Source organism: Schistocerca piceifrons, chromosome 11 (genome assembly GCF_021461385.2).
Source record: "Schistocerca piceifrons isolate TAMUIC-IGC-003096 chromosome 11, iqSchPice1.1, whole genome shotgun sequence".
NCBI lineage: Eukaryota > Metazoa > Arthropoda > Insecta > Orthoptera > Acrididae > Schistocerca > Schistocerca piceifrons.
The window spans coordinates 150,899,343-150,920,164 of NC_060148.1; the positions used below are offsets into that span (position 1 = coordinate 150,899,343).

A 20,822-nucleotide genomic window follows, 5' to 3' on the forward strand; every position below is an offset into this window, starting at 1 on the left:
GCAATGTCATCAGCGAATCGTATCATTGATATCCTTTCACCTTGTATTTTAATTCCACTCCTGAACCTTTCTTTTATTTCCATCATTGCTTCCTCGATGTACAGATTGAAGAGTAGGGGCGAAAGGCTACAGCCTTGTCTTACACCCTTCTTAATACGAGCACTTCGTTCTTGATCGTCTACTCTTATTATTCCCTCTTGGTTGTTGTACATATTGTATATGACCCGTCTCTCCCTATAGCTTACCCCTACTTTTTTCAGAGTCTCGAACAGCTTGCACCATTTTATATTGTCGAATGCTTTTTCCAGGTCGACAAATCCTATGAAAGTGTCTTGATTTTTCTTTAGCCTTGCTTCCATTATTAGCTGTAACGTCAGAATTGCCTCTCTCGTCCCTTTACTTTTCCTAAAGCCAAACTGATCGTCGCCTAATGCATTCTCAATTTTCTTTTCCATTCTTCTGTATATTATTCTTGTAAGCAGCTTCGATGCATGAGCTGTTAAGCTGATTGTGCGATAATTCTCGCACTTGTCAGCTCTTGCCGTCTTCGGAATTGTGTGGATGATGCTTTTCCGAAAGTCAGATGGTATATCGCCAGACTCTTATATTCTACACACCAATGTGAATAGTCATTTTGTCGTCACTTCCCCCAATGATTTTATAAATTCTGATGGAATGTTATCTATCCCTTCTGTCTTATTTGACCGTTAAGTCCTCCGAAGCTCTTTTAAATTCCGATTCTAATACTGGATCCCCTATCTCTTCTAAATAGACTCCTGTTTCTTCTTCTATCACACCAGACAAATCTTCACCATCATAGAGGCTTTCAATGTATTCTTTCCACCTATCTGCTCTCTCCTCTGCATTTAACAGTGCAATTCCCGTTGAACTCTTAATGTTACCACCATTGCTTTTAATGTCACCAAAGGTTGTTTTGACTTTCCTGTACGCTGAGTCTTTCCTTCCGACAATCATATCTTTTTCGATGTCTTCACATTTTTCCTGGAGCCATTTCATCTTAGCTTCCCTGCACTTTCTATTTATTTCATTCCTCAGCGACTTGTATTTCTGTATTCCTGATTTTCCCGGAACATGTTTGTACTACCTCCCTTCATCAATCAACTGAAGTATTTCTTCTGTTACCCATGGTTTCTTTGCAGCTACCTTCTTTGTACCTATGTTTTCCTTCCCAACTTCTGTGATGGCCCTTTTTAGAGATGTCCATTCCTCTTCAACTGTACTGCCTACTCCGCTATTTCTTATTGCTGTATCTATAGCGTTAGAGAACTTCAAACGTATCTCGTCATTCCTTAGTACTTCCGTATCCCACTTCTTTGCGTATTGATTCTTCCTGACTAATGTCTTGAACTTCAGCCTACTCTTCATCACTACTATATTGTGATCTGAGTCTATATCTGCTCCTGGGTACGCCTTACAATCCAGTATCTGATTTCGGAATCTCTGTCTGACCATGATGTAATCTAATTGAAATCTTCCCGTATCTCCCGGCTTTTTCCAAGTATACCTCCTCCTCTTGTGATTCTTGAACAGGGTATTCACTATTACTAGCAGAAACGTGTTACAGAACTCAATTAGTCTTTCTCCTCTTTCATTCCTTGTCCAAGCCCATATTCTCCTGTAACCTTTTCTTCTACTCCTTCCCCAACAACTGCATTCCAGTCGCCCATGACTATTAGATTTTCGTCCCCCTTTACATACTGCATTGCCCTTTCAATATCCTCATACACTTTCTCTATCTGTTCATCTTCAGCTTGCGACGTCGGCATGTATACCTGAACTATCGTTGTCAGTGTTGGTCTGCTGTCGATTCTGATTAGAGCAGCCCGGTCACTGAATTGTTCGCAGTAACACACCCTCTGCCCTACCTTCCTATTCATAACGAATTCTACACCTGTTATACCATTTTCTGCTGCTGTTGATATTACCCGATACTCATCTGACCAGAAATCCTTGTCTTCCTTCCACTTCGCTTCACTGACCCCTACTATATCTAGATTGAGCCTTTGCATTTCCCTTTTCAGATTTTCTAGTTTCCCTACCACGTTCAAGCTTCTGACATTCCACGCCCCGACTCGTAGAACATTATCCTTTCGTTGATTATTCAATCTTTTTTTCATGGTAACCTCCCCCTTGGCAGTCCCCTCCCAGAGATCCGAATGGGGGGCTATTCCAGAATCTTTTGCCAATGGAGAGATCATCATGACACTTCTTCAATTACAGGCCACATGTCCTGTGGATACACGTTACGTGTCTTTAATGCAGTGGTTTCCATTGCCTTCTGTATCCTCATGTCGTTGATCATTGCTGATTCTTCCGCCTTTAGGGGCAATTTCCCACCCCTAGGACAAGAGAGTGCCCTGAACCTCTGTCCGCTCCTCTGCCCTCTTTGAGAAGGCCGTTGGCAGAATGGAGCTGACTTCTTATGCCGGAAGTCTTCGGCCGCCAATGCTGATTATTTATCAAAATTTAGGCAGTGGCGGGGATCGAACTCGGGACCGAAGACGTTTTGATTATGAATCAAAGACGCTACCCCTAGACCATGGGTAGAAACATGTCTTCATGCAAATAAACAAAATGATTCTTTGTGTGTGAAGTGAATTTTAAGGTTATTTACATTTTTTGTTTTATGTAATATGTGGCCACTCACCTGGGCAATACCACCATGGAACACATCTGTGGCCACCAGGTTGGTATTCCCCAAGGCATCATTCACCAAGGCAAGACAAGTGCTTACGAATAGTAGCAGACAACAGCAGCAACACATCCTTTGTGTACCTGCCAGACTCCAGCAGGCTCACGAGTGGCACCAGTATCAATTGCCAACAAACCAAGCACCCGATGGTGGTGCCACGAACACAGCACATTTCATCTGCACACCATATGACCCTTGTTCACATGTTACATGACACCTCACAGAAACCCTTTCGCCAGATTACTTATGATACTGCAGGGCAGGTAGCTGATAGTGCTCACAATTCGGGCTCAATGCCAGGTGCGCCCTACACCTCATCTGCGCCCTACACCTCATCTGCGCCCTACACCTCATCTGCTCCCTACACCTCATTTGTGCCCCATGCATTTCCTCCCACACCCCTTCCCCCCTTGGATGGAGCCTAGACCGTGGATTAGGACCTACCTATTCCAGGGTCATAAGGTCTCTGTCATACCTATGGTTTTCTGACGTCTTGTATCTGCTGACCTTGCAGAGTTTCAGGGTGCCACCATTTTCTACACTGATGGCTCTTAGACGATAGGTAAGTTGGGATACACTTTCATGTCTCATTTATTTTCAGGATCATGTAGTGTCTTCACAGCAGAGCTTCTAGCCGTTCAGAGCATGTTGTTTATGAGGCCTTCGTCCACAGTGTTTTAATATGTGCCAACTCAATGTAAGCAACCTGCAAGTTATCAACTGATGCTATACCCATCACCCTTTGGTCTCTGCTACCTATTGCCTTTCCTATGTTCGTGGCCATGCCATCTGTTCAGATGTCTTTCTCTGGGTCCCAAGTCATGTGGGCGTCCCAAGGGAATGAAGTGGCTGACTGTTTGGCTAGAGAAGCATTTACGCCTCATTCCCTTTTGTGACTCCAGCTGCAGATCTGTGGATCTATGTCAAATCTCTCTCTGCCCAAAAGTGGAATGACATCTGGTGCACTTCTGCTCCCTCTAGTAAACTCTGCACAATCAGTGGTCTACTGCAGTTTGGCACTCTTCCTTCTGCTCTTCTGGGAAGGAGTCCACTGTTTCATGCCGTTTATGCATTGGTGATACCAGGCTCACCCATTGTTTGCTTCTGTGAAACAAATCACCCTCACAATGTGGTTCTGGAGCTAAACTGATGGTATCCCACATATTGGTGGGATGTCCCAATTTTTTGGCCTTTTGTGGTAAGTACCATCTTCCAGATACTTACTTAATTTTAATTTTACCAGACAATTCATGCTTGGTTGAACTGGTCCTGTTTCCCCCATGAAAGTGGTTTTTATTTCCAGATAAAATGTTTCGCATTTCTAGTGGAGCAGGGCAGGATGGTTGCGGTTGTACCTCTCTTCATGTCTGCTCAGTCTGGGACCCCATCTGTCCCCCCCCCATCTGTCCCCCCCCCATCTGTCCCCCCCCATCTGTCCCCCCCCGTCTGTCCCCCCCCGTCTGTCCCCCCCCCGTCTGTCCCCCCCGTCTGTCCCCCCCCGTCTGTCCCCCCCCGTCTGTCCCCCCCGTCTGTCCCCCCCGTCTGTCCCCCCCCGTCTGTCCCCCCCCGTCTGTCCCCCCCCGTCTGTCCCCCCCCCGTCTGTCCCCCCCCGGTCTGTCCCCCCCGGTCTGTCCCCCCCACCCCGTCTGTCCCCCCCACCCCGTCTGTCCCCCCCACCCCGTCTGTCCCCCCCACCCCGTCTGTCCCCCCCACCCCGTCTGTCCCCCCCACCCCGTCTGTCCCCCCCACCCCGTCTGTCCCCCCCACCCCGTCTGTCCCCCCCACCCCGTCTGTCCCCCCCACCCCGTCTGTCCCCCCCACCCCCCCCCCCCCCCCCGCCACCTCATATAGACCAAGACATAAGAGTTTATTATTTTCCTACAGGCTATTGACACGAATGTGTGTAAAGAGTATGTAAAATGAGAACTTAATTGTGTCTTAAGGTTTGTATTAGGTGTTTCTGGAAATACAATAGGTTAGTACCCTCATAATATGTGTGGGGCCTAATATTTTGGCACATTTGAGTTGTTACCCAAGTAATATTTCATTTTTTCCTGCTAGTAGTATATCCTGCTTTTATTAACAGATACAGTTTCTTGATGCAGGGAGCCTGACTTTCTGCATTAAGTTGATTTGATTGATGCTCTTTAGAAAATAAATAATAGTAGAGTGTCACCTAATAAAAGGGAATGTGTGAGTAATGGATGATTTTCATAATGACACTGTAATAGTGGTGCATGGTGGCATAGTGAATCATTAACATCATCAGTTAGTGGGAATTGTAATTCCCTGGCCTGAAGGCTTCATTGTTTTTGCTGTGCTTTCTAAATTTTTGGACATGTCTGGAAAAAGATGTAGAAGGGAATGTAAGAGGAGTGTGGAGTTCTTTGTATTATGTTTGGAGTGGAGTTACAGCTAGTGTGATGGGTGGTTTAACATGGAATTTTTTGATGTTAGAAAAGTAATAGGAGTGCTGAGTAAATAAGTGTTAAATATTTGTGTGTGCATTAATTGTTTGTTATCAGAAATAAGTGTTCAGTGAAGAAAATGGTTTCGATTTAACTGTTCTAGACATACCATGATTCAGATCTTAAAAGTAGTCAGTAGTGTACATTGTATTCTCTTACTTGATATGAACACCATTGATTTTAATATTTCAGATTTTAGCTTTATTATTTTATTTGATTATGCTACCACTATTTACATGTGGAGATTATGAAACTAGAAAATGTGATTGATAATAATAGCAGAGGGAGAGGGCTGAAATGCAAGATCATAATGAATTTTCAGATGTGTTGTCATTAATGAGTCGTACAATTTTTTGCACTCAGGAGGGAACACTTTGGCAGATCTATGGAGTGCTTATAATTAAACTTTCCATATTTAACATATTATGACATGGAATTTAATTACCATTCAAGTACCAAACTTGGTTGCATTAATGTCAAGGACAAAGGGAAGAGAAATAATGCAGAATCAATTCAGTTGAAGCACTTTTGATGGGCTGCTACGGAACATCATACCATTACATATGGGCACTACTACTACTACAAAAGGGGCTCAGTATGGCACCCATCAGTGTCCAGAAGAGTCTGAAAGTGCAGGATTGCATTCTACACAGCCGAATGAAGCATGTCCATAGGTATGCTAGCTACCTCTCTTGATATGCTGGGCTTCAGATCAGCACATGTGTGTATGTGCCCCTGGCACACTCTGTCCTTCAGGTAGCCCCATGACCAGAAATCACAGGGAAAGTAATCAGGTGATCATGCTGGTGAAGCATTTGAAACAGTCAACTGATAGTGCAATTGTTTCCAAATGTGTTTAGGAGAAGCAGATGAACTAAACGAGTAATGTTCGGTGGGTACCCATGTTGCATGAAAACTGTTGAGTTCAATGCATCTCTCCTCTAGGTTGGGTATGACATGCTGGCAAAGCATATCACAGTAGTTTTGGCCAGTGACACTGCACATCTTTGCTCTGTGGGCGCCAATCTTTTTAAAAAAGAATGGGCCAATGATGACTGTAGCCGTGAAGTCACACCATATGGTAATATGTTCACCATACAAAGGAGCTTCATGCACAGTGATTGGAGGTGAAGATCCCCGCAATCAGCAGTCATGTATGTTCACATCACCTGTCAGAGAAAAATAAGTTTCATCTGTTCATACGATGGTCCAGAGCCAGCCCTCATCAACTTCAATGCTTTTGAGAAAGTGGAGAGTGAAGTCAATATGGCATTGTGTGTCCTGTGGTGCAAGCTGCTGTATGACAGGGGTCTTGCATGGATACCATTTGAGAATGGTTTAAAGCACCTTCAGTACAGTGAACCATGGGATGTCCAACTGTCGTGACACAGCACACACAGTGCTGTGGTGCAACTGGTCATCAGCCTCTTCCTGGAGTGATGCCCATTTTTCTAGTTGATTTGAACTTCTACTAGTGCATGCTCCACACAGCAGGTGGAAAAAGAGGACCCTTTCGTATCCTTTTTGCTGGCAATGTCCTCGAAGTGCAACTTCAGAGTTACTGTTGTTTTGATAATACAGCTTCACCAATAATGTACTGCTCCTTTTGTCCAAGCTCATGTTGACACATCAACAAGTGCACGTCGATTGGTCAGGTGTGAGAGACGAAGAATCACGATGACTGATCACACCACCTGGTGGCCTTAGTTGGATCTGGACAGTGGCACTGTGATGCATGGAAATCATGCACCCCATACTTTCGACATTAACACTACAAAGTTTGGTACATGTACAGAAATTAGATGCCATGTTATAATGTGTTAAATAGGGAAAGTTTAATTATAACCACCCAGTACTAATTAATTGTTAAGAAGTACCATGGCTGAACTTAATATATATGATACATTTATATAATGTGTGGGGATTGTGACTGCTTAAATGCACTCATTACAGTTTGTTATTGTTACCACAGGATCAGGTTTACCCATCCAGCATGAATGTAAAAGAGGAGTTGGAGGTTGGTGCGAATAAAGAGGTAATTTTAGAATTTATGTGACTGCATGGAATTAAGCATTGCTGAATTGTGGTGAAAATAATGAGATGACTGACAAATGTGTGTGTACTCACAATAGCAGTCATGTTTTTGCTTTAGGGTAAACACGGTGGACTCACAGTATGCAAAATACAATATTTTTTTGCACTTTATGCTATATGGATTTAAGCAATTATCTTTGAGCAGGTGAAGCAGTATGGCACATATGTTTGTAGAATTGCTTCTTTACATTATAAGCATAAATAAGAATTAGATGAGATTGTGTTGATGAAGTGACTAAAATTGGTGCCAAGTGCAAGACTCAAACCATAATTTGTCTATGTGAACTCATAAATGGGATGCTGTTTTCACCATGCAATACTCCTGTGACAGTTACAGAATCATTAAAAAAAACTACGCTCAGTGCAGAAATAACGGGTGATCTTAACCTACTGAGTAGAGACTAAGCAGCTAGTGTGGACAGGCAGTCTTGTGATGTACATTTGAACAGTTTTCTGACAACACTCCTGAGCAGCCAGTTTGATAGCCCATACACATTTGAAATATTTTAGACTTTGTTGCTCAGAACAGGCTTTTCTTTATAGACAGTATCAGTACAGAGATGCATAAGTGAAGATGTCAGCACACTGATGATGGTTACCACAGTTAATGAATCCTTTAAGAAGGCTAGGAGAATAGCTTTGCTAGAAAGAGCAGATAAACAGTTGTTAACATCCCACTTAGACAACGAGTGGAAGTCATTTACTTCCAACATGATGTACATGAGGAATATTGGCAAACATTGAATGGACTTTAGAATGAGATTTTCACTCTACAGCAGAGTGTGTGCTGATATGAAACTTCCTGGCAGATTCAAACCGTGTGCCGGACCGAGACTCAAACTCATGACCTTTGCCTTTCATGGGCAAGTGCTCTACCATCTGAGCTACCCAAGCACAACTCACACCCCGTCCTCACAGCTTCTCATTCTGGAAACAACCCCCAGGCTGTGGCTAAGCCATGTCTCCACAATATCCTTTCTTTCAGGAGTGCTAGTTCTGCAAGGTTTGCAGGAGAGCTTCTGTAAAGTTTGGAAGGTAGAAGACGAGGTATTGGCAGAAGTGAAGCTGTGAGGACGGGGCATGAGTCATGCTTGGGTAGCTCAGATGGTAGAGCCCTTGCTCTCAAAAGGCAAAGGTAACTGGAGTACAGACAGGAAATATCCACTGTGATTTAATAACAAAATTTGGTAAATGCTGACGAAGCAGACTGCTGTACTCCTGGTGAAATAAAGTATGCATAGTGAAGACAGGCAGAAGTTAGTGGAAACTGATGTGTCTGTAAAGTCTATGCATGAAGCATACAATTGCCACAATCATACTTCAGCAACAGATTTTGCTGAGAACACAAGACATTTCTGGTTCTACATAAAATCACTAAGTTAGTTGAAGGCTTGTATCCAGTCAGTCATTGACCTGTCTGGTGTGGCTTTGGACTACAGCAACGAGAAAACTGAAGTTTTAAATTTCGCACAGGATCATACAAATGTACTGTTGTTAGACTGTCACACAGACTCCTGTATTGGGGACATAGCAGTGAGCCCCAGGTGTAGAGAAGCAGCTGGAATAATTGATAACAAAATTGTTGCCATGTCCGAATGGAATAACAAATCAGTTTTCCAGAGAGCACTCTACAGCATTGGCTCTGAACTTAGTTTGCATTTAATACAAATATCTTGCCTAGTGCAAAGTCCAAAGTGGCTGGGAAAAGGTGCAGGTGACTTCCTTATATAGGGATGGTAGAAGAATGTACTTGCGAAATGACATACCAATATCCTTAACAGTCATTTGCTCCAGAGTTCCTGAACATATACTCAGTTAGAATAGAATAAATTTCTTAGAGACACAAAAGTTTCTGTCTGTAAATCAGCCTAGATTTTGGAAGCCTCACTTGTGCAATACTCACCTTGACCTTCTGTCATTTTATATCCTGCAAAGCATGGATGTTGGGCAACAGGTAATTTGATATCCCTAGATTTCCAGCAAGAAATTGACACGGTGCCTACTCCATACTGTTAAATGAGGTACGAGTGCATGGAATGTGATGGCACACAGAAATCTCAAGTAACAGAGGCCATTACTTTGGCCTCAACAGTGAGTGTTCATCAGAGACAAGGGTCTCATTGAAAGTGCCTCAGAGATGTTTTATAAGACTGCTCTTATCTTCTCTGTTGCTGTTTGCTGATGTGGTGTACAGAAAACTAATCATGTTGCAGATTCCATGTGGGTGCATTCTCATATGTTTTAGATTTGTAAAGCTCTTTTGTAAGGCTAATAAGTAGTTAACAGGGGTATGTGACAGAGCCAAGGATCGGTCATCTGCTTTTGTCACTGAGGTGAATAGATGTTGTGAAATGTCAGAAAAAGTAAACATAAAACAGGTAAAGCTGTCAACAATCTGCAGGTTTTCAACACTACAGTTCTCTACTGTGGACAATCCTACTGTCTGTGGTATGACATTGTTCTCTTTCTACCTGTGAACTGATTTATGCAGCCAATTACAAGGTACTTATAGTTTAATGAATAAAGATCTTCAGATTTGAAGCCTTGCACTTACCCATTGAGCCACTTACTACTAGAAAAGTGCCGAAGCATTTAGCAATAAGGCCCAGAGTTACTCTCATTAGGTGGTAGTAGCATTGGACAATTAATATTTGAAAAAGAAACTAGAATAAATAGCTACATAATTTTAGATTCCATATGGGATACTCACCATAGATGCTGAACAAAGGGGAGGCCACTTGATGCAAAAACATAGCTACCAGATTCAGTAAAAAATGTTTTGAACTGACCCCTCTCTGACACTAGAATCGTTAATTTATTGGATAGTGGTTTGTCTTGTTATAGAAGGAGGCTAACGTCATTCCAGTTTGTAGGAAAAGCCAAGGGAAATTTGTACAAAACTACAGACGTATCTAGTAGATTAAAAAAAAAAACTTGTAGAATGATTTTGTAATTCTGTATGATGGCCTTTTCGAAAAAAATCAATTCTTCTGCAAGAATAGAACTGGGTCCCATAACCATTGATGGGGAATTGTTTACTATGCTTATTCACAGTGCTGGCACAATGTGGTCAGCCCATGAGAAACCAGGTCCTAGTTCTGAAATAGTGTCTGTGGGAAATGTAGCAAAGTACTCAGTATTGTTGATGTGCCTTTCAATGACTCAACATATGTACTATGTAGTTGCTTGTTACCTTATGCCTTAAATTACATGCAAGCTGTAAGGTATATTAGAACCGAATGATGCAAATAAATAGGTTTAAAGCACCCACCATTACCACAGGCAAACTAAACAAATACTTTCTTGTGTAATAAAGAAATGCCAAACAGTCACAACAAACACACATGGAATCAAAATAAATGTTTCCATAACTCTGTAGTTACGTGTGGTAAAAAATATTTGAAGTATAGTGATATGTTTGCAACACAAACATATTATTGAATCTGAGAAGCTTAGTTTCACTAGTTTTTGAGGGGCTTGTTACCACCAATGGCATGTGCTTTATTAAAGGATAATTATGGGTAAATGTAAAGTGGCTAGAAATCCTCTGAAGGCTTTTAAGAAAAAGAGAAATGTAGGAAAGCGAAAGGTAGATGTTACTACTGTAAACAATAAAGATGATAACCAAGTGTGTGAACCTAACCTTGCTGGTACACCTGCCCATTGCAATGAAAGTGAGAAGGAAAGTACTTTGCAGAGGAAGCTTGGTTCAGTTAGTGAAAAGTATGAATTTTTTATGGGCAAATCAGATGTGAATGAAATATTTGATGTGTCAGTTCTCAACAGAAATTTTGTGTTTTGTGTAAGTGTATTCAGTGTAGCGCAGTCAGTCTCGAACTTTCTACAAAAAATCGTGTAGGACTTTCCAGTGAAATGGAACTGGTGTGTGGTAAATGTTCACACATGACCCTCTTTTGGAACAACGTTCCAGTAATACCAAATGAAGAAAATGGTAGCAAAATCTATGAACACAACGTAAGTTTCATTTACGCCTTGCATATAGTTGGTAAGAGTGCTTCTGCAGGTGCAGTTTTCTGTGGCATGATGAATCATCCAAATCCCCCAGCCAAATTTATGAACAATAATATATTTATAGGGCCTAAAGCAGAAGATGTCTATATAGAATCTGTGAAGAAAGCTGTGGAAGAGACAGTAATAGAACATGGTTGTAATAGAGACTTCACTGCAGCATTCGATGGTACCTGGCATAAAGGGAGATACACATCTCTTCTGGGTGTAGTATCTGCCACCAGTACGTATACAGGAAAAGCTTTAGATGTAGCAGTAACATCTATATATTGTAGGTGTTCACAAAAAATATAGGTACACATGAAAATAATTGCACAGCTAACTGTAGTGGCGGTAGTGGAGGAATGGAAATGGCTGGTGTTACAAGTATATTTTAACATTTTGTTGTTTGTGATAAAGTGTGACATGTGGATTACCCTGGTGACAGTTTCAGACATGTTGAAGAACTGAAGCCCTATGATGGTGATGTTGCGCAGAAATTTGAGTGTATTGGACAAATACAGAAACAAATGGGATCAGGACTTCGGTGACCGAAAACTTTGTACAAAAAAAGAAAGAAACTCAGTGATGTTAAAGGGTTGGGTGGGAAGGGAAGGTTAACTGACAATGCAATTGATAAAATACAGAACTATTATGGAATGGCTATTTGTCAAAACACACACAGTGTAAATGAAATGAAGAAGGCTGTTTGGGTTCTTTATTTTTGTAGTTTTCAACTGATGAAAGTCCCCCCCATTACTTGTGTCCTAAACGAGAAAACAGTTGTAAGTAAACCAAGGGATTGCTAACTGGTGAACTGTACACTCATAAACATACCCTGCCCTATGCAGTAATGGATGTGATGAAACCTATTTTCAGAGACTTAGCAGCACCTGAACTTTTGAAAAAGTGTCTTCATGGAAAAAACTCAAAACCCCAGTGAAAGTGTAAATAATGTTATATGGTCAAGAATCCCCAAGAATGTGTTTGTTGGAATCAAATCACTTCACTTTGGTTGCTACTTTGTCATGGCAACATTGTAAGGTGCGAAGTATTTCAGAATATGGGGATGAAGATAGGTTTCAATGTGGCAAGAATGATGTCTGCTTTAGCCATGAACATCTTTGGGCTATTATAGGGCTATAAATAGCCTAGAAATACAAGCCAGAGTAAACAGGAGGAGGAGAAAGGCGAAGCTGGAGGAGAAGTTAACAGAAGATGAAGATAATTCATTGTATGAATCTGGAATGCACTAAAAAGGCAGTCCAAACTTTGTCACTCGATTTGCAAAAGTTTTATTTTTTCATACAAATAACATGTTTTCTCAGGATCTTCATAACCAATTTGCTTCACATTTTCAGGAAATGTTACACAGTACCTTCTGCATAATTTCACTCGACCTTTTTCCAAAAACCTGTATATTCTTGACTTTATAAATAAAAAATGGCACAAAGTAGTGAATTTTCATTAAAATAGAAAAAATTAATCTCTAACAACTGAATTCAAATTCCTAAAAATCCCTGTGTTAAGTTGTGGCCAATACTCCAATAAATAATCTATAAAAATTTCATCTTCCTTGCTCAAATACTTTCTGAGAAAACACAGTTTGTGCTATTTTAATTGGAAGATTTATCTTTCTGGGGGGCCTTAAAGATATTAGCTGCCAATGGACATTGATTTGCATCATTGAGGACAGTTGAAAATTTGTGCCAGGCCATGATTTGAACCCAGGTCTCGTACTCACAAGGCAGATACACTGACCACTACACCGTCCAGAGACAATGGTCATCTCAACTGCATGGACTACCCTAGCATGCGTATGTCAGACCCCAGTTCTCAACAAATTCACACACAACTGATGTAGTGCCCTTGCTCATTGTCCTCATTATGCATGACATCTCACTGATTCCCACTAAAGTTTGAGCTATGTATCCATCTACACTGAAGTGCATAGTAGCCACTAATTGCAACATTATTATGATCCCTGGCGAGAAAAGGTTCCTTTGAATGACAACAAAGATTTGGAAATAGTGAAGATCTGCAGAACGCTAGGTAACTATCAACTTTCATGATGATGATCTGTATCTGAATGCAAAAATATATTGCAAGTTTTCATAACACCAGTTGCTTTATTGATACAAATTTACACATGCTAGTTTTATCGCTTAAGAAATTACAAATAAAAAAAAGTGCCCTAATTGTTCTGTGTTAGAATAGTATTTACAATAAATTGTGATGATATGGAATCATTTCAGGTGAAGTTCACTTAGTCTGTCCAAGACGCCTCATTGAAACTGCTTTCAGTTGCTGCAGTTGAGGCTGGAATATAAGATAATATTTTCACTAAAATACCTACCTTGGGAAAAAGACTACAGTAAGGCTTCCACCAGTCGGACATATTTTCATTGTCACTGCCATCCATTCAGTTTAAATACAGGTCAGCTTGACCAGCGGATAGAGCACAACTCAGTAATTAATGTAGCACTCAGACTGAAAGTGTTGTCTTACAGCTCTGTCACCTCAAGTTACATTTGAAATTGTCAGTTTGAAATGAGCATAACATTGGAAGTGCTCAAACTGAAAGCAAGTCAGCACTAGTACTACTATATGCATATACACGCGACAGACAGGCAGATACCATCCTGATGGGGTTTTAGAAACAGTCGTGCAGTCTGCCTGTTGCGTACAATGGATCCTGACAAGTTTATTAAATGACGAATACAGGTCATTAAGGGACCAAAGGGATTGAAACTGTTACCGTTGTGAATATCAAAGGCTTACATGGGTGGAATTTTGCATTGAAATGAACATAACCCTAATTGGTTTTAATTGCAGTACCTTTTACAAAGTGAAAAATTAAAATGACTATTTTGAAAGTGATTTTTATTACACAGTAGAATGTTGCAGAATCTTTATGCAGCATAATGCTATTATTAATTATACTTAATGTCTGGAGCATGTGAAAAATGAAAAGCAGTTATTATAACACTTACGCTATATCCAGATGTTGTCTCATGTCACTTACACAAAATTTCTGAATATTTGTTTCTAAATGTGTGTCACTGCTGGTAAGCTTCAGTTAGATGGTGGATTCTAGAAGTTACCACAATTGTCAAATACTCACTGTGCAGTTACTGGTCTTATTAAGAGTGCACTCCACATTTGTCAGAATGTACTTGGATGTTTGCAGAGTAGTTGAGTTGTGTTGTGGTCTTCAGTCCTGAGACTGGTTTGATGCAGCTCTCCATGCTACTCTATCCTGTGCAAGCTTCTTCATCTCCCAGTACCTACTGCAGCCTACATCCTTCTGAATCTGCTTAGTGTATTCATGTCTTGGTCTCCCTCTATGATTTTTACCTTCCACGCTGCCCTCCAATACTAAATTGGTGATCCCTCGATGTCTCAGAACATGTCCTACCAACCGATCCCTTCTTCTAGTCAAGTTGTGCCACAAGCTCTTCTTCTCCCCAATTCTATTCAATACCTCTTCATTAGTTATGTGATCTACCCATCTAATCTTCAGCATTTTTCTGTAGCACCACATTTCGAAAGCTTCTATCCTCATTTTCTCTAAACTATTTGTGGTCCACATTTCACTTCCATACATGGCTACACTCCATACAAATACTTTCAGAAACGATTTCCTGACATTTAAATCTATACTCAATGTTAACAAATTTCTCTTCTTCAGAAACGCTTTCCTTGCCATTGCCAGTCTACATTTTATATCCTCTCTACTTCAACCATCATCAGTTATTTTGCTCCCCAAATAGCAAAACTCCTTTACTGCTTTAAGTGTCTCATTTCCTAATCTAATTCCCTCAGCATCACCTGACTTAATTCGACTACATTCCATTATCCTCATTTTGCTTTTGTTGATGTTCATCTTATACCCTCCTTTCAAGACACTGTCCATTCCGTTCAACTGCTCTTCCAACTCCTTTGCTGTCTCTGACAGAATTACAATGTCATCGGCGAACCTCAAAGTTTTTACTTCTTCTCCATGGATTTTAATACCTACTCCAAACTTTTCTTTTGTTTCCTTTATTGCTTGCTCAATATACAGATTGAATAACATCGGGGAGAGGCTACAACCCTGTCTCACTCCCTTCCCAACCACTGCTTCCCTTTCATACCCCTCGACTCTTATAACTGCCATTTGGTTTCTGTACAAATTGTAAACAGCCTTTCGCTCCCTGTATTTTACCCCTGCCACCTTCAGAATTTGAAAGAGAGTATTCCAATCAACATTGTCAAAAGCTTTCTCTAAGTCTACAAATGCTAGAAATGTAGGTTTGCCATTCCTTAACCTTTCTTCTAAGATAAGTCGTAGGGTCAGTATTGCCTCACGTGTTCCAACATTTCTACGGAATCCAAACTGATCTTCCCCGAGGTCGGCTTTTATCAGTTTTTCCATTCGTCTGTAAAGAATTCGCATTAGTATTTTGCAGCTGTGACGTATTAAACTGATAGGTAATTTTCACATCTGTCAACACCTGCTTTCTTTGGGATTGGAATTATTATATTCTTCTTGAAGTCTGAGGGAATTTCACCTGTCTCATACATCTTGCTCACCAGATGGTAGAGTTTTGTCTGGACTGGCTCTCCCAAGGCTGTCAGTAGTTCTAATGATATGTTGTCTACTCTGGGTGCCATATCTCCCATTTCATCTACATCCTCTTCCATTTCCATAATATTGTCCGCAAGTACATGGCCCTTGTATAGACCCTCTATATACTCCTTCCACCTTTCTGCTTTCCCTTCTTTGCTTAGAACTGGGTTTCCGTCTGAGCTCTTGATATTCATGCAAGTGGTTCTCCTTTCTCCAAAGGTCTCTTTAATTTTCCTGTAGGCAGTATCTCTCTTACCCCTAATGAGATAAGCCTCTACATCCTTACATTTGTCCTCTAACCATCCCTGCTTAGCCATTTTGCACTTCCTGTCGATCTCATTTTTGAGACGTTTGTATTCCTTTTTGCCTGCTTCATTTACTGCATTTTTATATTTTCTCCTTTCGTCAATTAAATTCAATGTTTCTTCTGTTACCCAAGGGTTTCTACTAACCCTCATCTTTTTACATGCCTTCACTATTCATCCCTCAAAGCTGCCCATTCTTCTTCTACTGTATTTCTTTCCCCCATTCCTCTCAATTGTTACCTTATGCTCTCCCTGAAACTATGTAAAACCTCTGGTTCTTTCAGTTTATCCAGGTCCCATCTCCTTAAATTCCCACCTTTTTGCAGTTTCTTCAGCTTTAATCTACAGTTCATAACCAATAGATTGTGGTCAGTCCACATCTGCCCCTAGAAATGTCTTACAATTTAAAACCTGGTTCCTAAATCTCTGTCTTACCATTGTATAATCTATCTGATACCTTTTAGTATCTCCAGGGTTCTTCCATGCATACAACCTTCTTTCATGATTCTTGAACCAAGTGTTAGCTATGATTATGTTATGTTCTGCGCAAAATTCTACCAGGCGGCTTCCTCTTTCATTTCTTACCCCCAACACATATTCACCTACTATGTTTCCTTCTCTCCCTTTTCCTACACTCGAATTCCAGTCACCCATGACTATTAAATTTTCGTCTCCCTTAACTACCTGAATAATTTCTTTTATCGCATCATACATTTCATCAATTCCTTCATCATCTGCAGAGGTAGTTGGCATATAACCTTGTACTACTGTAGTAGGCATGGGCTTTGTGTCTATCTTGGCCACAATAATGCGTTCACTATGCTGTTTGTAGTAGCTTACCCGTACTCCAATTTTTGTATTCATTATTAAACCTACTCCTGAATTACCCCTATTCGATTTTGTATTTATAACCCTGTATTCACCTGACCAAAAGTCTTGTTCCTCATGCCACCGAACTTCACTAATTCCCACTATATCTAACTTTAACCTATCCATTTCCCTTTCTAATTTTCTAACCTACCTGCCCGATTAAGGGATCTGACATTCCAGGCTCCGATTTGTAGAACGCCAGTTTTCTTTCTCCTGTAAACGACGTCCTCTTGAGTAGTCCCTGCCCAGAGATCCAAATGGGGGACTATTTTACCTCCGAAATATTTTACCCAAGAGGACACCATCATCATTTAATCATACAGTAAATCTGCATGCCCTCGGGAAAAATTACGGCTGTAGTTTCCCCTTGCTTTCAGCCGTTCGCAGTACCAGCAGAGCAAGGCCATTTTGGTTAGTGTTACAAGGGCAAATCAGTCAATCATCCATACTGTTGCCCTGCAACTACTGAAAAGGCTGCTGCCCCTCTTCAGGAACCACACGTTTGTCTGGCCTCTCAACAGATACCCCTCCGTTGTGATTGCACCTACGGTACAGCTACCTGTATCATTGAGGCACACAAGCCTCCCCACCAACGGCAAGGTCCATGGTTCATGGGGGGGGGGGGGGGTTGCAGAGTTATGGCTACCTGTGTCGTTGAGGCACACAAGCCTCCTCACCAATGGCAAGGTGCATGGTTCATGGGGGGAGGGTTTGCAGAGTTATAACTATAGAATCTACCTGGATTAGTACTTAATTCTTCACTTCTTTTATACATCACATGTATCCAGTCCCTCCTCCTTCCCTGCTGGGGGGGGGGGAGTAGTGGAAAAGGAGGGGAAATAAAAAGACTGAGTGTGTTGGTGGAATGATGGCTGTGTTGTGCTGGAATGGGAATATGGAAGGGGCTGGGTGGGTGACAACAGTGACTAACGGAGGTTGAGGGTGTGCGTGTTAACTCCCGCCCCTTTCCGCACACTGGACTCGCATTCAGGAGGATGACGGTTCAATCCCGTCTCCGGCCATCCTGATTTAGGTTTTCCATGATTTCCCTAAATCGCTTCAGGCAAATGCCGGGATGGTTCCTTTGAAAGGGCACGGCCGATTTCCTTCCCCATCCTTCCCTCACCCGAGCTTGCACTCCGTCTCTAATGACCTCGTTGTCGACGGGACGTTAAACACTAATGTCCTCCTCCTCCTCCCGTCCCTTTCCAGTGCAACACGATACTGTATATCTTCCTATGAACCCCTCCCCACCCAACACGTTCTCTGTTCTGTTCTATCCCAGTTCGCACGCACTAACTCCACCATTCAGTCACATATACCATCCCCCTTCTTCATACTTATCCAGCCTCAGACCTGCTACCCACAGTAATATGTATGTTTTTATTAGTTATTATTGGGTTGATTCTCGTGACTTCTCACCAATTTTACTGAGGTTTCGTGTTTTGCTATTGTCAACTCCCTCAGATTTAATCTTGTTTCCTCCGTTTCCATCCTTTTCATCCTTTTCATGTATTTTCACACATATTTGGGTGTATTTTCGCCAAATTTTTCATATGTTATGTACATTAATATAATTATTCGAATTTTTCCAACACTATTGATCCTACCTATTTCCACCTGCATCATTACAGAAAGGTTTCCTTATCCCTATCCAGATCCCAGTGCCACATACAGTGCTTGGCTCGTGGAATCCCCCCTAAGGGCGTGATCATCAATTTAACCATCTCTGCTTGCCACCTCTCCTTGCACAATGACCTCCATCTGTTCAGATTCCACCAATTCTTAGCCCTCACCGACAAAGTCCTGGGAAACCATATCAACTAATCCCAAACCTCCTAGGATAATCTTCTCTCCATCCACAAAATTTATGCAATCCCAAATTCCTGGAACCCATAACACACATTGAAACTCTTGCCCTGCTGGAACTTGAGCAACATGCTTGCCGTCACCTTAGAAAGTTCTCCATCCTGCTCACTTCCTACTCCTGCATTGAATTACCACTGCCCACCACCTCTACAACAGCCTCCAAACCTCCCCCACATTCCCTCATAGCTGACAAACCCTATCTCACAGACCTATACACTTACCCCACCCTCCAAAACTCCCTTCCACCACCACACAGAATCGAGAACCTAAACAGACCCGCAACACAGTCATGAACTGTTCCTCCAGAAGCCTTAGCCCCACAGAAATATCAGTCCTTTCCAAGGGCCTCACCTTTTACCCCAGTCTCAAATTCAAACATCCAGTAGTTAGTAAAGACCTTCTCTCCTTCTCCCTGTCCCTACAGTGGAAATACATTCTTGCCACCAAACCTACCAATCAGATGCAACCAAAGACCAATATTGAACCTTGCCTAAGTCAATTCACTCCTCCATCCAACTGTGATTTACCCCCACTGTCCCCAAACCACCCCCGTTAACTTTCCAGAATTTCTTAACCTCGAACCTTGCCTCACCATCATTCCTCAAATCCCTCAACATGCAGACTAACCTTACATCCTCAGAAAGAACCACAGTCCACCATCTAAAAACTAATCATGACCTTTTAATCATACCTGCTGACAGAGGCTTCACCACAGTTGTTTTGAACTGCAAGGATTACCTGGTGAAAGGACTCTGCCCACTGTCAGATATGTCCACATACAAACCTAGCCACAGTGACCCCATTCCAGTAATCCAGCATAATCTCTAGTCACTACTCAAATCATTAGGTCTATCCCAGACCTTCCCCAAAGTCCATATCTCTACTCATCCCTACCATTCCCTGCACTCCAACCTCCTACATGCTTCTTAAAGTCCATAAACCTAACCACCCAGGACGCCCCATTTTGGCCAGTTACTGTGCACCCACTGAGAGAATCTCTGCTCTCATAGACCAACACCTTCAACCTGTTACCCAGAACCTACCCTCTTATTTAAAAGATACCAACCATTTCCTCCACCGACTCTCCATGGTTCTTGTCCTTTTATCACATGATGCCTTGTTCGTCATTATTGATTCCACTTCCCTTTACACTAACATTCCTAATGCCCATGGCCTTACCACTATTGAAAACTATCATTCTTAACGCCCGACGGATTCCAAACCAACAACCTCATTCCTAGTCACCGTGACCAACTGTATTCTCATCCACAATTACTTCCCTCCTTTGAAGGCATTACCTACAAACAAATCTGGGGTATGGCTCTGGGCACCCACATGGCACCATCCTATGCCAATCTATTCATGGACCATCTAGAGGAATCCTTCCTAAAAACCCAGAATCCTAAACCCCTCACCTGGTTCAGATTCAATGATGATATCTTTGCTATCCGCATTCCTCCAGGACCTCAAAAACTTTCCTTCATTCACTTCACCTGGTCCTACTCATTCCAACAAGCCACATTTGTAGATGCAGACCTCCACCTCAAAGGTGACTACATCAGTACCTCCGTCCATATCAAACCTACTAACCACCAGCAATATCTCCACTTCGACAGTTGCCATCCATTCCATACCAAGAAGTCCCTTCCGTACAGCCTAGCCACCTGTGGTCGTTGCATCTACAGTGGTGAGCAGTCCCTCTCGAAATATACCGAGGGTCTCACTGAAGCCTTCACTGTCTGTAATTATCCTCCCGACCTTATACGAAAACAAATCTCCTGTGCCTTATCTTTCGAGTCTCCCACCACCTCCCAAAGTCCCACTGTCTGGCCACAGAGGAGCATTCCCCTTGTAATTCAGTTCCACCCAGGGCTGGAGCAACT

General features: G+C 41.9%; 1 protein-coding gene across 1 annotated transcript in view; it reads left to right on the forward strand.

Annotated features, from left to right (window-relative positions):
* LOC124719835 overlaps positions 1–20,822 on the forward strand; it is a 178,562-nt gene that overhangs the window by 11,719 nt on the left and 146,021 nt on the right. The window contains exon 3 of the mRNA XM_047245022.1: positions 7,154–7,216. Within this exon, the coding sequence (XP_047100978.1) occupies positions 7,154–7,216 (63 nt within the window). The remainder of the gene's footprint in view (positions 1–7,153; positions 7,217–20,822) is intronic.